Source organism: Brachypodium distachyon, chromosome 1 (assembly GCF_000005505.3).
Source record: "Brachypodium distachyon strain Bd21 chromosome 1, Brachypodium_distachyon_v3.0, whole genome shotgun sequence".
NCBI lineage: Eukaryota > Viridiplantae > Streptophyta > Magnoliopsida > Poales > Poaceae > Brachypodium > Brachypodium distachyon.
In genome coordinates, this window is record NC_016131.3 from 6,811,985 (window position 1) to 6,831,171 (window position 19,187).

Here is a 19,187-nt window from a genome sequence, read left to right on the forward strand (position 1 = left end):
TTGGGGGAGAGACTGGTGCAGCGGACTATAGGAGATTTGGAAGAGAGCGACTGGGGGATGGGGAAGAGCGAGAAGGGTGAAGAGAGAGGGATCGATGGAGTAAATCAAGTAAGGGACAGAACGTTCAGCACTAAGATAGGTACGGAACGTTCTCCGGATAGATAAATTGATAATCAATAGGAGTGTTATCAATTGCTTAAGAGTATCAGAGAAAAAATGACAACCGTAAATGCTACAGTGACAATATCTGTATCTGAATTTCGTCAGCGAAGAGGAAAGTAGATCGCACAGTTTCTTCACCTCAGTTGACAGTTGTACAGTTTCCAGAACCTACGGCCTTGAAACGGCCCAAAACGCGAGAACCATAAATCCGAAGGACTTGCCGATATCCCGAAAGATATCTTAAGCCTTTTCCCCTTTCTATTTTTTTCTCTCCCCCTATTTCGTGTCACCCAGAGCCCTCCACCCCACGAGCGCGCACCTCTAGTTGGCTCCGCCTAGGGTTTTAGCCCTCGCCTCCACACCACCGCCCAGCGCCGCATCTTCACAAATCCCCCACCCCACCACATCTCTTCCCGACCACCCCGCCGGGCGACGAGCGGCGGCCGGCGGCCCGAGATGGATAGGTACCAGAGGGTGGAGCGGCCGCGGCCCGAGTCAGCCATCGCGGAGAACGAGATCCGCATCACCGCGCAGGGGCTTATCCGGAACTATGTCTCCTACGCCACATCCCTCCTCCAGGTGCGTCCTCCTCTCCCCTCCCGTATTGTCTGTGCTGTGCCAGCGTCTGTATTGATTCGAATCGGCGTGTTTTGGCGGTGGGAAGGGTTTGAGGTCGATGTGTGCTTGGTCCATTTGGCTTGAGAGCGATGAGTGATTCGAACGGCCAGTTTGGTTTGTTTTAATGCCGGGATTGTGTTGATTCTGTGTCGTTTAGATTTAAAATGGGCTGATTTGCGCACGAATTCGATGTAGATATGTTATTTTTGGATGAGTGGGATCCTTATTCATTATTGTTGTGAAATATATAAGAAAGGCTGGATCGAATCGATATGTTTGTACCAGTCTTCTCACTTTAAATCTGGTTTGCTTTGTCAGATGTTGCGGCTACAAGTCTATGTACTGTATAAGTCGAAATTGTCTAAGTCAATGTGCCTACTTGATATGTTAGTCTGATTTTTGTTTATGTAAATTTAGATAATTGGTATTTGCAATAAAGGTGTAGCTATGTAGGGTTATGAAGTTTGCTTCAATTGCAAATTGCGTGACTTGCGAACTCTTGTTTCTTATGTAATTTTGTTTATCGTGATCGACTACTTACACATGCGTTTAAATTACCGCCGTGGATGCGACTCACTTGCCTTTAAATTATGTGAGCATCTCTAGGAGAGTAGGAGGTCCTGACCCGTGCGATGTCTAGAGTCCCTTTTGTAGTAGTGAAGTGCTGCTTGTTTGGAGCTCTGGCGGGTTCGTTGTTGTTTTTAATCAGTACCTTTGGGGCACCACATGGCAAATGTGGTTAGCAATTAAAAATGCAATCAAATAATCAGTACCTTTGGGGCAAAGGGCATGTAGAATTTGATGCCAGGCGTGGAAGATTCACTGACTGACATTGATGGGCTTTAAATCTGTTTTTCTTTTCTTTTCAATGTGTGCTTCATAACACAAGTTTAATATTTTTAATCAGGATCGGAGGGTTAAAGAGATTGTTCTGAAGGCCATGGGACAGGCAATCAGTAAATCTGTTGCTGTCACTGAAATTATCAAGGTACTTAAGATTTTTCTCATGTTTGTCACATTGTATGCAACCATATTTGACAACTTCCTTGGAAGCAGAAAAGAGTCCCTGGGTTGTACCAAGATACCAACATCAGTTCTGTCAGCATCACCGATGTCTGGGAACCTATTGAAGAAGGCCTCGTCCCGTAAGTTTCTGTTTCTTTATACCGTTGTACATAAACATAAATTCTGCTGTTTAATTGAGAATTCTCAAACTTATTACAAGTGGTGCTCATGTTGCAGACTGGAGATGACTCGGCATGTTTCAATGATTTCAATTACTTTGTCTCCAGTAGATCTGGACGTGAATTCACCTGGGTATGTTTGACGAATATCCATTATTTCATTAGGATTCCTAGTGCTGCACAAGGATTACATTTCTGATTTCTTATATTTATTAAAAATTAAAAAGGTATTTGTGCATGAATCATGGTGCCGATTCGGAATGTTAATACCTCGTCATGCAGGTACCAAACCCCAGCTTATGTTGAACAACCCAGGCAGCAGCAGCGTCTCCAACAGGCACCACTAGCACTGCGCCAGCCTCGCCAGCCTCCGACTGATTATGAAGGTTTAATATAGATACTTTGCTCTGATTTTCATACTAATGTTGTTCAAACTTATCATAATCATTGTTTTGTTAGACTCCTACATCCGGGGTCGTGGCAGAGGGAGGGGCCGTGGACGTGGAAGGGGTTGGGGTAGAGGTGGTTATGGTGGATATGGAAACAACCAAGGTGGGTACAACCAAGGTGGATACAACCAAGGTGGGTATAACCAGGATGGGTACAACCAAGATGGCGGGTACTACGATAATCAAGGCGGATATGGTGGCTATGATAATCAAGGTGGGTACGGCGGTGGATATGGCTACAACCAAGGCCGGCATGGAAACTACCAAGGTATTGAAGGGTAATCAGTTGGTACATTAGTATCATTGGTGTTGCTTATTTAAGAAAAAATGTATGCTCACTTGATTGATTGCATCAGAAAATGGTGGATATAACCGAGGGCGTGGTGGTATACGTGGAAGAGGCAATTGGAGTTACCGTGGTGGTATGACATGTTATAGCACACTGGCATTACCGTGTTTCCTAATTACATGATTTTCAATATGTTACCTGTAAATCCTATGCATCCCAAGCAGCAATGCCTACTTCATTTTACTTATTCTTGAAAAATGCAATTTCTGTTAATATGTGATGGCTGTTCTGATGTACCTTTCACAAATATACTCCTATAAAATTCTGAGCAGAGTTTACCTAATTCTTAGGGAAATGTAATAAAAATGTTTACCTTTTCATCTCTGCATTTGTTTTCTCATATGCCTTGTGTAGTTGTCATCAACTTCTATGCATCTGTTTACAATGTACAAGGTTACCTATTTTCATTTGCCGTATCCACATGTCGTTAAAACTTTTTATTTCTTTCTGAGATGTTCTGCTTGCCTGTTAGTGTGCAATGCAAAGCATGTACTACTGTGCTAAACCATTATGATCATATGAATTTCTTTTAGAGGTAAATGTTGAAGCCGACATTTCCATTCAAATTAAATTTTCTGAATGTGATATTGCATCAAGAGATTGTCTGAATTTCTTCCACATGTGTAGGGTTTGAACGTGGCAGAGGTGGTGGTGCTCCTGGTGGAAGGGGATATGAAGGTGGAAGGGGTTATGACCAAGGTCCTGGTGGAAGGGGATATGATGGTGGAAGGGGTTATGACCAAGGTCCTGGTGGAAGGGGATATGATGGTGGAAGGGGTTATGACCAAGGTCCTGCTGGAAGGGGATATGGGGGTGGAAGGGGATATGACCAGGCTCCTGCTGGCAGGGGATATGAAGGAGGAAGGGGTTATGGTGGTCGTGGACGAGGAAGGGTTGGTGGTCGTGGGAGGTACTGAGCAAAGGCAGAACAATCCATGTGCTCCTGGTGCTCTATTTAAATGCATGCATAATATCAGGGGGGAGGGAAGTTATCCAAGGATTTTGTGTTAGAAGCAAATCAGTTGCGTTGGTGTTTGTTATTTCCCCCTGAGCGCGAGGTTTTGGTTGTGAGCACAGTGCTTTTCCCAAGTTATCCTGTAACCATCTTTCAATGTTGCTGCTGCTGCCGCTGTTTGCTTGTTTTCCCAATGGTCAATGAATGCTGAGCATGCAGCTCCATGTTCATGCCGTCGTATTATCTGATGCAACTGTTACCTTAAATTGTTTATTCTATTTGTGCAGTTGTTTCTTTGTCCAAGCGGTGCTGTTTGGTTCTGAATGTTTGGCACTTTGCCAGTTGATGATTGTTGTTCTATTCAAGGTTAATTTTCTTACAAGAGGTGTGTGTGCAAGTTATAGATAAATAGCTAGATATCATGTTGGTACCGACAAAACAAAGGAAACCACATGCAGTATTATTAGACTAAAAATTCAGTGTTATATATTTAGTGGCAGCTGTTAGCAAGTTTATTTCAATTTTGATGGCAAACGTCATTATCATCTCGAGATTTTTGAGTAGTTTGAATTACAAGGTAAGAAGTTTCTTTTACAATACAAGGAGACGGCCGACTGATTTCTTTTATAGGATTATTAAAGAAACTCTTCAATGTTCGGTGCGTTGGCAAAATAAACCCTGAAATTTCACGGTTACGCAATTGGTATGTTTTCTTATCATAGCTATTTTGGATTACATGTGTATATGATGGTTATATTATTTTCTATTCTGCGGTATTTTAGTAGCAGGTTAATAAGCATATATAACATACTTTTAATGAAAATTTCCCTATGCGTAGGAGACATCATGATCTTTTTCTCAGAATTTTCGATACTTGAAAAAAATTATCCTTGCCTCTTTATATAGAGCACTCCTAAACGAGAGTCAAGTTGTGACTTGTGAGAATGTTCTTGAATTTACACTTATAAATTTTGTTTCTGTAATATGAGCAAATAACAATGAATACATAAATCAGGGTGAACTGTATTCAAATATCCGTGGGGGCATATACAATCACTTTGATTTTTTTCAGTCCACATTTTGATGTAGAGGTAAGAAATTGGAGATTTGGGGTAGTAATCCGCCAGAAGCGAGGGGTCGGGTGAACATCCTGGGGCCTCCTGAGGTATTGCTTCGGTTTTTTCGTGTGTTCATTCAAGTGAATATTGAATGGCTTATAACCTCATAGAGCTATTTATAGCCTAAGTCTGTGATTAATGTATATTTGTCCCTATCTTATTGCCTCTCCTCTCTTCCTGAATTGACATTCGTGCGACTTTTTGAAGATTGAACCGCTGCTCCTCGCCCATTTCTGACGTGGTCTCACTATACGTAATTGGTCCAAAATCTTTACTATTATCATTCACTAGTTAAAAATCCGTACGTTGCTACGGGTCAGTGAGCAATTTTGTTTGCGTAGCAATCATGGCAAAGAGCCGAATTTTACTGGAATTCCAATGGCCAAATTAATCTTGCGTAGGAGAGGACAATCTCCCGAGTAATTGGATATGGTATGCGGAAGCGGCTGAATAAGAACCCACTCTCAAATTTTCAGGACAGTTGATCCGACCGGAAGATATTACACACCTGGCTGAATTGTAACAAGACTTCATGGGTGGGTTGTCTCTTGATAGAGTGAATCCACTTATAGCCTGTCCTGCTACACGTATATGTTTCTTGAGGAGGAGTGCTTAAGGATGAGCTATGTTTGTTAATTCAGTTTGAGATTGAGTTTTCGGTTCTCATGCGCACCTTGGCGTGGAGTGTAGCCAAACCTCCCGGTGACTCCGGTGCGATCTATCCCCGTCTTATGAACCTCACACATGTCCCACGTTACTCTCTCCTCGTTTCTTAATCTTGATTAGCAAGATGATGGTGGGTCCTAGCGGTACTAATATCTCCTCAGAAGCCCACGCGGTTCTGCCACAGCCACGCTCACGAATTCCTCCCTCTCTCTGCCTCGTTCCTCGCTTACCTATGTGACTCCCGCTGCCCAAATCCACCACCATGGACGGGGGATCTCGCTGCCGAACCATGCCGCCGCCGGCGGCGGCCTCCTGATTGCTCCTCGCGCGCCACCCTGCCGGTCCACGCCCGCCTCCCCATGCCATGGACGGGGCCGGATCCCGCTGTCCTCGACCCCTCCGGCACCGGATCCGGCCGCCCCGCCCCCAGCGCATCGGCCAGGCATGGCGGAGGAGCAGTTCCTGGCTGCCGCCGTGGACGCTGCCACGAACGGCGGAGAGGCAGCCCTTCCTTCCCTTGCGTCTCAATCGTTTCTGAACCCAAGAACGGCGGAGAGGCACGCCCGCGGTCCCCTGGGCTTATCTAACATTGCTTGTTTTTTAATCTCGTACTGTGATCTCGATTGCTTGGATCTTGTGATTTTTTTTAGTACCATCGTGTACTATGTGTAGATGCCATGTACTAATTTTTTTTTACCATGTGCTGTGATTTTCTTCCTGTTACGTGACCTACAATTATGAGTTACAGACGTGGTACTAAGTTTTGATGGACGGTTACATGACGAGTTATTAAATTTTGATAAATGTTTATGCTGATTTTTCTTCCCGGTACATGACGTACAATTATGAGTTGATATACCCAGTATACTGATGTGGTACTAAGTTCTGATGAATGGGAACACGATGAGGTACTAAATTTTGATGAATGTTTGTGCTGATTTTTTCTTCTCGGTGCATGACGTATAATTATGAGTTGAGATACGCAGTATTTACAGATGAGGTACTACGTTTTTGATGAATGGTTACATGACGAGGTATTAAGTTTTTGATGAATGTTTGTGCTTTTTTTCCGTACATAAAAGGTACATGTGATGTACAATATGATGTACTCGTCTCATAAATTCATGTACACGATGTACTTAAAAATTGATAAGATACATGTCATGTATCATAATATAATTAAACTGATAAGTTACAGTTCATGGACCTGTAAAAAGTGGGTGTCTGAAAAAAAAAAGCTGTCAAGTTGTCTAATTTAAATCATAGTGGATTAGCTAAGAAGAGGAGAAAGATAAATAAATGTGTGGTGAGAACGGTGGGTAGATAGGCCCGGAGTCTCAGCCTCGGCGTTCGTGGAGCGTAGACTATAACTATAGCCACCGTTTGAAGGTTTTTGAACGCGCGTTCGCATTCCCGCCGCTCCAGCCCAACCAGCATGCGGCCGTACATCCCCAAGGCAACCTTCGCCTTCTGCCACTCGCTCCTCTCCTCCCGTCTCCTCCCAGCCGCCGCCTCCCCGGCCGCGCCGCTCCTCCCCGTCCAGGCCCTGCTCACCACGACCGGCCTCTCCCCGCGCCACCCCGATCTCTCCCTCGTCGCGCTCAACTCCTTCCTTCGCCTCCTCTCCCGCGGCGCCTCCTCCCAGGCCAGCCCGCTCCTCGCCCTCCGCCTGCTTCTCCTCATGCTCTCCCCCTCCTCGCCGCTTCCCTACCCCGACCACCTCTCCTTCCCCTTCGCCCTCTCCGCCGCTGCCGCGTCCGCCGTCTCCCCGCCACCGGGGCCGCAGCTCCACGCCCTCCTCGTTAAGAACGCTCTCTTCCCCTCCGACCACTACGTCACCACCGCGCTGCTCCAGCTCCACGCGCCCCGCCCGGAGGAAGCGCGGAGGGTGTTCGACGAATTGCCCAGGCGGGAGGCTATCCACTACGACCTGGTCATCGGGGCGTACGCGCGCGCTGGGATGGCATCGGAGGGGCTCGCTCTGTTCAGGGCCATGTTCCTTGACGGGGTGGCCCCGGATGCTGTCGTGCTCACGACGGCAATCGCTGCGTGCGCGCAGTCCGGCATGCTGGAGTGCGGGGAGTGGGTGCACCGGTACGTGGAGAGGAGCGCGCCGGGGCTGCTCGCGGACGCGTTCGTCGGGTCGGCGCTGGTGAGCATGTACGCCAAGTGTGGTTGCTTGCAGGAGGCGGTGAAGGTGTTTGAGGGAATGCCTGAGAGGAACGAGTACGTCTGGGGCACCATGGTTGGTGCGTTTGCGGTGCACGGCATGGCGAGGGAGGCAGTGGCGTGCTTGGAGAGGATGGCAAAAGAGGACGGGGTGCGTCCGGACGGCGTGGCAGTGCTTGGAGCGTTGTCGGCGTGCGCACATGCTGGCAAGGTTGAAGATGGGCTCAGCCTTCTAAAGGGGATGCGCCAAACGTACGGTGTCCCTCCTGGGCATGAGCATTACAGCTGCACGGTCGACATGTTGTGCCGGGTTGGGCGTCTGGAGGACGCAGTCAGGCTAATTAGTACGATGCCAATGACCCCGCTCGCATCTGTATGGGGCTCTCTCCTAGCAGGCTGCCGGATGTATGGCAACGTCGAGTTGGCAGAGGTTGCAGCGACAGAGCTTGGGAAGCTAGGTGCCGGTGCTGATGAGGGTGTCTATGTCCAGTTGTCCAACATTTATCTCGATGCCAACCGCAAGGATGACGCTAGGAGAATCAGGAAGCTGATTGGCAGCCGGGGGCTCAAGAAGGTCGCAGCGTGCAGCGCAGTAGAGGTTGATGGCGAGGTTAGCTCGTTCGTCGCTGACGACCAGGTGCATCCACGCCGCTTCGAGATATGGGACGTCCTTGGGCTTCTCGCAGACCAGATCGGACAGAAGCCAGACGAGGAGCAAGAAGAAACAACCCTGGTAACGTTCTTGTAACAACAAGCAAGAAGAAACAACCCTGGTAACGTTCTTGTAACAACAAACAACAGTGGCGGAGCTAGCCAGCTCAGGAAGCCTGGGCAGATTCTGAAGGCGTCCACTTTCAAGCAAATTTTGCCCAAAAAAATTAGTCTTCTATCACCCAATTAGTCTTCTATCACGCAATTGACTGGGGTGGCCCGTGGCCGGGCGGTGGCTCCGCCACTGACAATCAATGAGTACTGAACAAGAACAACCAACGGCTGACCAAGGAATAAGGAAGGAACAGAACAGAACAGAAATGTTTCAGTATACCTAGTCTGAGTCAGGCTGCCGAACAACGTTACTCCGGGAGAAAGGAGAAATGTATCCATAAGAATCTTTTTTTCGAAAGGTCCAGCAAATGCTGCCTTCCAATATATTAGCAGGGATATCCATAAGAATCTTGATGTGCTTAATGCTGCTAAGAGTCGGTTCAGGATCATTAGTGTAGTTTTTCTTCTGTGGTTTGGCCAATGGCTGGGCTGTTGGAGATTCAAATTTCTCCAAGCAGGTTTATTGGAGCACATGGATTTACTCCTGGGAAGTGCTCCTATGCTTTCCAAGAAAAACGAAATCCACCAATTTCAAAGCAAAATAAGCGGTTGTGATTATATAAGGAAGCTGGCAGCGGGCTGCGGCAGCGAGCTCAGAGCATCTCCAATGACCTACCCCAAATTTTGTCTTTAAATGTACTGTTTTTGTCTGTTTGAGGGAAGTGAACATGTGTCCGTCCGATGTCGGCACTCACCGCCCAGTGACGTCCCCCAAGTTTTGTCCCCAAATAGATATTTCTTTTCTCCTCTCCCTCAGATCCTCGGTAACCACATCTTGCTCTCCCTGCAAAGAGAAGAAGCACAACAAATATCGATACAGCACCAAAGCATGAGACCACAAAGATATTTAGTTCAATCTTTTCTCCCCGTTCCATTCCATTTTACAGATCGATACAAATTTTATGCCTAGCAATATTCGACCATCCATCACAACTGAAGCAAGCAAGAAAATCTCAAACGAAGTGCAGAAGTGGATTGTTGTACAATTAGGAAAGAGAAGAAGGAATCATCCATCACAAAGCAAGAAAATCTCAATGAGAATTACCTATCATTCCCCATCGCCTGGAACTCCTTGCAATCGAAGTACCTCTGCTCAACCGAGATGGCTTTTTGGGGGAATCCATTAATGAGGTCCTTGCTGGCTTGGAAGGTGTGGCCTCCTTGCACCGTGCAGCGTCGATTCTAGCCGCGGCCAGGTCGGGCCAAGCACCCCGCGCACAACACCAGTCGAGCTCCCCGCCGTGGAACATACTGGAGTTGGTCAATAGTAAACAAATCTGCAGCAGCAGCAGGGAGGAGGAGGTGGAGGGCCGAGGCAGCAGTTTGGCTTGCATCCGCCTGAGATGCCGCCATTCTCGCCGGCCCGGCAGCGGATCTCGATGGCGGAGGTGTCGTTGCCCAGCAGCATCCGGCCGCCGGCGCAGCAGCCCAGCTCAACGAGCTAGCAGGAGCCGCCTCCATGGGCTTCGACGAAGAGGCGCTCACAGCCGGCGAGGAAGGCGGAGCCGGCGGCAACCGGTGGCCGCGGCAGGAGACGCTGGCGCTGCTCAAGATCCGGTGGCCGCGGTTGGTCGTCGGGGACGAGGGGAATCGCCCCGGGGATGAGAGGAGTCGGGATGGGGACGAGCAGACAAGAGCGATTCGGGACGTTGCGCGTGTGGAAAATCTGTGGGCCCGGGCCGGACAGGAGCACAAACCGGATGACCGGACACCTCAGACCTCCCCAAAATTTGGGGCATCTGTCCGGATAAAAAAGGCAAAATGTCTGTTTGGGTAGCCCATTGACAGGTGGGGTCGGATCCACACGTCGGTGACCGTAAAGTCAAAGTCAGGGTATCCTCACCAGTGGGAGTTGTTTTTCTGGACATGGTCTAAAAAGGACATCTGGGATAGCCCATCGAAGATGCTATCAGTTCGTGCGTCGGCCGTCCGGGTTCTTCGGCACACCCGTGATTCATCTCATCGTGCTTCACGATGCACAGAGCATTTGCAGATGAAGCAGCAGCAGATGCCACGTTTTACCATCAGCAGTAACTAAACCCTGGTTCTTTGATTCGTGCATAAAATGAGGGAAAGTAACGAACAACTCCCATGGTGCGGAATAGACTAACGCAAGTCTTTTGCTTACACACACAAGGCATTCCTTGGACAAAGGACAGATGTTGACATGACATAGGTGATAACATTGTTTACATATGACAAAATTTGCGCATTTCGACATGGTATGACAAAACTGGCGCGGCAAAGAGCTACTAAAATACTCCAGTGAATAACAAAAAAATAAAAAAAATACAACGAGGCTACTCACGAAACAAAAGCCACTTGCAAAACTAACCCATGCTAGTTGCTGTGACCAGATGGTATCAGCAGACATTATGTGCTGCTATATCTTGGAGCGTCTTATCAGACAACAGCTGGGGGTATTTCGTTGCTGAGTGAAACGGTCTGCCTGTAATGAGTGTGTAGATGTTACTGCAGATCATGCCCCATATATGTGTCTATGAACCGGTGGGCCAAAACCTTCAACAACATCCATCCATCGCTTCTCAACTATTAAAGCTGAACTGTCCAATAGGTGACCAACAAACAGCACTGGATCTTTGAACGCAAAGAAGTCAAAGTTATTCCTTTTCTCTAGTTTCATCTCTTCGTCACGATCCTTCCGCTTAATCTTGGATTTTGTACCCTTTTGTTGGTTTATCTTTTCTGCTGGTACAACTGAACCATTTGACAGTTGAACATCCTGAACAACTGGCAATCCAAAATCAATGACACACATTGCCCTGCAAAGGTTAATAAAAGATTGTGTATTCAGTATCATAATGATCATTGGCATTTTGAAGTCTTGCAGCAATAACACAAAAAAGCTTGCAGAGAGAGTATTAATTCCCATACATGTGGAATACCTAAAAAATACTCCCTCTGATCCTAAATTCTTGACTCAAATTTGCTCAAATATGGATGTATCTATTCTTAAAAAGTGTCTAGATACATGTAAATTTCGACAACAATTTAGGATCGGAGGGAGTACAAATCAATCAAATCAGCAGTTCTTGGAACACTAGCACAACACCTGTGCATTGCTAGACATCTTTAAGAGAATGTTGTACTACCATTTGCTGTCTCGTATCAAATAATTCATACCTACTCACATCTCAAATCTCAATGTTTTGTCTAATAAAATGGCGGTGCAATTTGAGGGTGACAGACCACTGTCACCGATTGAGATCTTTATAGGAGTACAGACATCAACTTAGCACTATGAAGGCAAAAGGCCTCTGGAGTAGTGGGCTCAGAACATTATAAACAAAGAATGAGCAAACTAGCCAAAACATGACAGCAATAGGAAATACCTAAGATAGCAAAAGTACTTCAGCGATATTAAATATCTAAATCAGGCAGAACACTCCAGCAATAGAAATAACTAAATTAGCCACACTCATTCAGCAATAGGAGATAGCTAAATTAGACACTTGAGCAACAGGTTACCTTGCACTGTATACCACAACTGAAGATGAACTTAGTGGAGGAAATGAGAGACCAATGACCTCTCCAGGAAATTCTTGGAATCTTCTGGGCAAATGATGTGTATAGCGCTTTGACCATTCGCCTAATTGCTTTGCTTCTACGTCAAATATGTACACCTCGTTTTTAGATGTAGTTATGACAAGGGAATTATTTTTGGGACAAAAGCCACCAGATGTAACTGAACCATCATTCATTCTCGGTATGAACCAGTGCTGCCTGCAGATATCCACAACCAGATGTTTATTTTCAAAAAAAATGGCTGAATAGATGCAAAACCATTAATACTACTACAACTCTACCAAGTAACATGCCGAAGGACTGCAAATCGGAACTAAGTGCGATCTGCAAGATTAAACGCAATGCATGCTGCATTCGAAGGATCACGAACCGACTTGATAGAAACATACCTCTGCACTTCAAGGTTAAATATGTAAACATCCCCAAAGCAGTTAGCTGCAGCCACCCACTGACCATCCACGCTCAGGAACATTTTTGTGACCGGTGGTTCTTTGGAAGAAGGTTTTTCTCCATCCATCTTTCTAGTCGGGTGAAATACATTTGAAATTTCTTTTGTCGCAATATCCACAACCTGATTTGTGCAGGAGAAATGTTGTTCAGAAATAAAATCATCAATGCGACTCATATGATCAAGATCTATAGTGATTAAATATAAGCACTATGAAATGAAAACTCAGTGGTTGGGTGATAAATATCTCACAGCAAAGTGTACTGCGAAATGCAATGCCTTGTAATTCGATCATGTTAGCTTAAAGACAGAAGCAAACATCGCAAGAGTTTGCACATTTAGATTAGTTAGTGAGGCATGTGATATAACTGGGTTTAACATCTCATAATATATTGTAAACAAATCTTAAAATGTACTGTTTTCTACTGCATATCTTAAATGAACTAAAATTAGTTACGCTACACCCCTGGAGAAACGCAGGGGGAAAGTTATAAGTCATATGGGTTGCTAATAGTTTTAGGGGCATAACACACAACAGCAAAAGTTAACAGAAACACACTACATACTTTAAGCAAAGATACATTGTGCAAGATAATGCTAACCATGTTCTTCTTGCCATCTCTCTACAAGTACAAAAATAAAAAGATCAAAGAAACACTTACATATATTTTTCCATCACAACAAGCTAGTACCAGATTGGATGAGTCAGCGGTAAACATCATACTCTGAGAACTAGGTATTCCTTTTGGCAACTCTACTTTGTCTAGAGCGTACTTTTTTCCGCCCTTATGCCTCAACGCAAAAAGGCAGGGCTTCACACAATCAGAATAAGCCAATAGCATTCCATTGGTAGAGATGGCACTTGAAACAATTTTCCGGGACCCCTTGCTTTTCAGACGAACAACTTGTCGTATTGTAGCATCTCCTCTGGATGACGTACTAGGAATCAGATTGTTCTGAACTGACACAAGTAAAACATCCAACCAATTGGCAGACTGGACAAGCATCACAGAATCTCCATTAACTGTGCCATCTCTTGCCAGATTTATCAATGGCCGTTGAGGTGCAGGGCAGAAATTATGAGGGGCAAATTGAGTAAACTCCCTCGCAGAATAAGCAAACAGCTTGGTGTCATCACCACCAGAAATCAGCATAGGCACACCCAGATGTGCCCATTTGTGGTAACTGTCAACAGGTTTTTCGCGCTGGCGTATCTTCTTCACTACTTTTTCCTCTGGTGGAGCATCTAGAGAACAAAAAAAGAACATAGGTAAATCTATCTGAACCCATGTGGCGGTAAGTTCACAAAATACAGCTAATACAAACCTTCTTTGCAAATTGGTACCGCCATGGTCAATGCCCTAACATCATGAGAATGGGATCTCACATATCCTACATAGGCCCACTTGTGCATTTGATCTTTGGCCACCTTCTCATTATCAGCACCAAACTCATCTTTCGACGCCTTGTACAAAATTACCTGAAAAGCCAACCATCAAATTAGAACACCAAGAGAAACTAGCGGTAAAACATAGGTAACATGATTGTTAAAGCAACCAAATGAATTATATCATTAAATTGACAAGTTTCTTTCCACATCATACAGCGTACGTACTGCACAACTACAATAATTTATAAAAGACAAGGTGTTACAATATATCGCCTCTAATATCTAAACAAGTCTCCAGTTCTCCAAAGCAAAAACACACAATGAGAGAGAGGTTTTCTGCAAGTGTAGTTAATCCACCTAACAGCTGTTTCAGCAATGCTACCAACCTGCCCATCAGATCCTGCAGAAAATATCCGGTTCTGACTAGGCACAGTTGCTAGTGCATTGACGTCGCCTTTATGATAAGAGTGAGCTTGCAAAAGAGTTCCATGGCGGCTATCCCAAAACTGAACTGTCCCAGAACTATCTCCGCTAACAAGGGTTCCACACCTACATACCATCAACAATAATCAACACTAGCAAGTTGAGCGCAAAACAGAACATTTAACCAAAGAATATGCTTTATCTCACCTCAGAAACAGTAATGACCATATGCAAAATTCACTCCCACTACCAGCACCTCCTAATCCAGCAGTCATGCGATACTTTTCATGGAAAGATGTTGAATCCCAGCATCTAATTAACCTGTGAAACATAATACGAAACAATGTCATAAAAAATGAATGCGTGAAGGTTACACCCCCAAACCCCACAAGGAAGGAGATGGCTAGCAGTAAAGATGCTAAACAGTCTGATTATATAAATAAGGAAAGGATCACACAATCCATCATAAATAGCTATTTACACCAATAAGGGATGGTAACATACCCATCACTGCTTCCAGAAAATATGAACTTGGCATTATTACTCCATGTCACACTCAAAATGCGTCCTGTAAGGAAGGACAAAAATAATCACTATGGCTGAACCTATCGCAGCATAGCTGAGAGATGAAAGGTATACAAGACATACCGCTTACTCTTGGAAGAGATCTATAGTAAGTTAATGACCCAGATTCAGGCACATTATACAAGCGTACAGAACCATCATCACATGCCAGGGCCAAACGCTGGAATTCATTCACACGATATGGAGAGCTTGTCTTGGCAGAATCATCTTCATCATCAAAGCTATCACCATCATCGACATAACTTAAGTCAGAGTCAGTGCGGCCATTATGATTTGCACGGCCATTGGAAGCACATCCTGAGCTTTTATTTTCAGAATTCAAAGGATCATCTGTAGGTTCCATGGCCATCTGCCAGACTGGTACACCAACAGAATCTAGGACATTCTACAAAATAGAATGATAAAGCAGTATGAATGTATGATACATCAACAGAAAACAATGACTAACAGATAGCTAATAAAGAAGTAAACTGAAATATAATATCTGATGTAACTTAGGCCATATAGCCCCTAGTGCATCGCATTCTCTGTACCCAAGTCATGGGGAGGACCTAGCATTTCACAGTCAAATCACACACTTATGGTCGACTGTGCACAAAAGATTACAGCTTTTGCTAATTGCTAGGCATTCTCGACAAGCTGAAACAATAGCTGCTAAGAGCCAGGGTCAAGGGACGCCGGTCAGCACCTCTTCGGGTTGAGGTGGAACTATCCCTTTGGGGCAACAAGTCAAGAACCAAACAATTTCAGTTTCATGAGCACAGAAGGATGGAGATCAGCACCTCTTCAGGTTGAGGTGCAACGAGCTCTTTGGGGCAACAGGTCACGAACCAAACAATTTCAGGTTCATGACCGTGGAATGACCGAAATTTTTCCTCTGTGAGCCTACAAGTTTTGAAGCAAATAGTACAGAAGATCTTGTACTCCCTCCGTTTTTTAATATAAAGCGTGTATCCTTTGGCACGAATATTAAAGCGGGTACTTGATTCCATCCACGAGCGAGCCAGCCAAACGCAACTACCTGCATGTAGGTCAATTCCCACGAAACAAACTGCCTCCGGCACTCCTAAATGCGTGCGACTACCAAAGCAAACTACCGATTTTTCCTCCACGCCTGCACCGTTTCCCGTTGGGCTGCCGATTTTCTCCTCGCCGATGCTGCGCACCTTATATTTCAGAATTTGGCAGACAAATTTACATGCCTTATATAAAAAAACGGAGGGAGTATCTAAAACTAAAAAACAAATAAAGATGTAAGTTGCTAGGCCAACCTAGCCCAGCCTGCATCTTCCTCTTAAACCTAGAGACTTTTCCTAGTCCCCAAGACCTCAACGATGCCACCTCTGTTGTCCTCCCATCATCAAATCTCTCAGCCTCCCCCAGCCATGAAGACAGCAAGGAAGCATTGCTTCACAGTGCCACAGCATGCCCTCGTGACATCCGAGCATGACCGTGCTGCCGCAATGGTGACACAGGTGGGGATGAGTGCCAAGCAACACCGGTGAAGTACGATTTTGGGTGGTGTTCCAGCTGTCAACCCAGGGCGAAACCCGACCGTTGATTGGGTCGATTGACCATGGATCAGGAGAGTGGGCACGTGGCGACCAATGATCTCAGCAACTATTGTTGAAACGAATCCCCAATATTTGTCAAATTACAAGTCCATTTTCAGCCGGAATTGAAATGTAGCATGAGCACGCACCTTTTGCTTAAGGTGGAAGAGATCCCATTCTGCAACTGAACCATCGATGCTGGAAGAGAGCAACCGCCCCCCTGCGCCGCTCGGCACCCACACAAGCGCCGTGACCATTGACTGCGCGCTCCCATGTATAGTCTGCGCCACAGAAACCCCAAAATCAGGTTACGAAGCAATTCCTAGATTTCTCACAGAAACATCGGCGAGGCGCTGGGAGAGGGAGGGGAAGCGTACGAGCTGGTGGTGCCACCCGACGGAGCCGGGGGAGACGAGCCAGAGCTCGAGGGAACCGTCGCCTCGCGCGGCCGCGACCTGGGAGGCGCAGGGAGAGGTAGCGAGCGCGACGATGGGGGAGGGCGTCCACGCGACCGCGCCGCCGCCGCAGCGGTGGACGCGGAGCTTCTCCATGGGCGTCGGTGGCGACGACAGCCCGAAGCGGCAGCTGCTCTGGCGATCCGCGCGTTCTAGAAGGTTCCGGTAGGGGAGCTCGACGGCGCCGCGATGGCGGGCGCGGAGTGCGAGATTGGAGGCGAGGGGCGAGGGGCGTGGTGACGATGCTCGAGAGAGAGGCGGCTCGCCGCTCGTTTAGGGTTTTGCGGGGCGAGGAGGTCAATCAAGTAGGGTTGGTTTTGGGACGGCGGACGCAAGCGTGAGGGCCACGTGAACTGAGGCTAGCTTGGTGGGCTTTTCCTTAACGAGTACAAACTAATGGGCTTGCAACGTCAAAAAAAAAAAACGGTCCGGCAACAGCAAAATTTGAGCCGATGTAAATTGGAAAGAACTACTGCACCGTCCAACCAACCATAGGGAACTTATCAGGTTCAGTTGACCAATCATTTGACCACAAATTATTTTATGAATATGTGACTAATGTAATCAAAATCATAACCATAAGTAAATATTTTTGAGTTGGAATATAATGGATATGAATTTATGTCATGTAATTATATGTTAATAAAGTAATTTGTGATCAAAACAGTGATCAAAGGAAAGCTAATACTCCATGACTTGGATACACCCCATATTGTTGGATGGAGTTAGTAGCCCACATGAACTCCATCTTTAGCAGGGTTTCCCGTCTTTGACAGCTAGTTTGGTATCAGGAGTCAGGAAAATACAAATCATTGCATATAGTTTGGTGTATTTTTTATTTAGGTTTTTGTGTTTCTAGTGACGGCGGTCTAGTGGCGTATGAAATAAAGGTCTCTTGGTTATACATCTATCCTCACCTACGAAATAAAGGGCTCTTGGCTCTATCTTTATTCTCACGTGGTCGTTATGGTCTACTGCATATAGTTATTGGTTCATGCTTTCATTATTTGGTCTTCTTGTTGTTTATATGGCCACAAAGCAAAAGTTTGACGACCTCACTAACAAACGGTATGTCCCTCGCTACATACAATCTGGAGTTCTCACATTTGAGATGGGAACCTACTTGGCATTTCAAAATGTACAGTTATAAAGCTTACGCAAGTACGTCTTTTGTAGTTCATCTCCGGAGACATGAAAAAATATTGTGCGAAATGGCGGATCTAGATATTTTGACTTAAAAAAGTCTTGATGTAACTTCTACTTTCGTCGCGTATCATTTCGTTTGATGTCCCTTTTAATTTGCCCGGTGGTTGAGGTTGCGCTTCTACGACTGAATAAGCAAATACAAATGATTGCTCCAAATTCAAGCGACCTCGATAGAGCTTTTAGTTTTGTTGGGGATATTTGTTGTTTGTGTTCAGTTCGGATGTTCGGTTTATTATACTATTTTCCATGAATAAATTCACATAATTGGTCCCGAGATAGGAAAATATAGGCACAAACAACAATTATCAAAACTTAGTGCCCTCCTAAAACTAAACATAACACCAAGAGGAAAAGATATATATCTAGCTAAACTTTTTTATGACTTTAAGAAACTGGGGGGGAACTAAAATTGTGTGTGCATTGTTTGCATACTGCTTTGTTTTTGCAGCACATGATATGTCATATTTTTGTGCAAAATTTGACAATAGTTCATGTTATAACACTAGCACTCTCGACGTTGGTTTCAGATCTAAGTAGTTGTGGAATATCCTCGTCTGACTTGTCGCCAACCTTTGAATTGGTTAGAAAAGTTTGGCGTTTAGTGGTCTCATACATGTGTAGTCTAGCCAGCATATAGAAACAAGAACGCGGAGAGTGGCAGGCCGTTGGCTGGTTAACGCCTGCCATCCAATAACCCAATATGGAATGTACGAAAAAGGAAACCTTTTGTCGGACATCAAGCACATATGCGATATATTTGTGCAATATTTGGCAATAGTTCATGTTATAACACTTGGTACAATCATGTTCTGTAGCACCGAAACTTTGATTTGCATATTCTCAACATTGATTTCAGATCTGGAATATTCTCTTTTGCCTTGTTAGAAGAGTCTTGTGTTTGGTGGTCTCATACATGCGCAGCCTAGTTACCATATAAAAACAAGGACGCGAAGAGTGGGAGGCCGTTGGCTGGTCAGCCTATAGCTCGATATGTGTACGAAAAAGAAAATCTTATGTCGGAACAACAAACTAGCCACAACACATTGAGAAGTGAAAACGAAAGTCAGCCAAATAAAACCACTGCTG

The 19,187-nt window shown here is 45.4% G+C and overlaps 3 protein-coding genes across 3 annotated transcripts; 2 read left to right on the forward strand and 1 right to left on the reverse strand.

Moving 5' to 3' along the window:
- The first annotated feature begins 423 nt into the window (after positions 1–423).
- LOC100833329 (glycine-rich cell wall structural protein 1.0) lies at positions 424–4,020 on the forward strand. Its single transcript, XM_003560029.4, has 8 exons — positions 424–741; positions 1,688–1,768; positions 1,837–1,925; positions 2,023–2,097; positions 2,247–2,350; positions 2,424–2,681; positions 2,770–2,835; positions 3,390–4,020. The coding sequence occupies exons 1-8, from the start codon at positions 619–621 to the stop codon at positions 3,677–3,679; spliced, it is 1,086 nt and encodes a 361-aa protein (XP_003560077.1). The 5' UTR covers positions 424–618; the 3' UTR covers positions 3,680–4,020.
- A 1,514-nt stretch (positions 4,021–5,534) lies between these two features.
- On the forward strand, positions 5,535–9,503 carry LOC100838036 (putative pentatricopeptide repeat-containing protein At3g28640). Its single transcript, XM_003559407.4, has one exon. It carries the CDS (start codon positions 6,937–6,939, stop codon positions 8,416–8,418), a length of 1,482 nt encoding a protein of 493 aa, XP_003559455.1. The 5' UTR covers positions 5,535–6,936; the 3' UTR covers positions 8,419–9,503.
- A 1,136-nt stretch (positions 9,504–10,639) lies between these two features.
- LOC100837329 (WD repeat-containing protein PCN) lies at positions 10,640–17,190 on the reverse strand. The gene is made up of 11 exons (XM_003560038.4): positions 16,818–17,190; positions 16,590–16,721; positions 14,951–15,272; positions 14,807–14,870; positions 14,510–14,623; positions 14,266–14,428; positions 13,816–13,969; positions 13,152–13,735; positions 12,431–12,612; positions 11,985–12,239; positions 10,640–11,278 (listed from the first exon to the last, which is right to left on the reverse strand). The coding sequence occupies exons 1-11, from the start codon at positions 16,989–16,991 to the stop codon at positions 10,975–10,977; spliced, it is 2,448 nt and encodes an 815-aa protein (XP_003560086.1). The 5' UTR covers positions 16,992–17,190; the 3' UTR covers positions 10,640–10,974.
- Between the last annotated feature and the right edge of the window lie 1,997 nt (positions 17,191–19,187).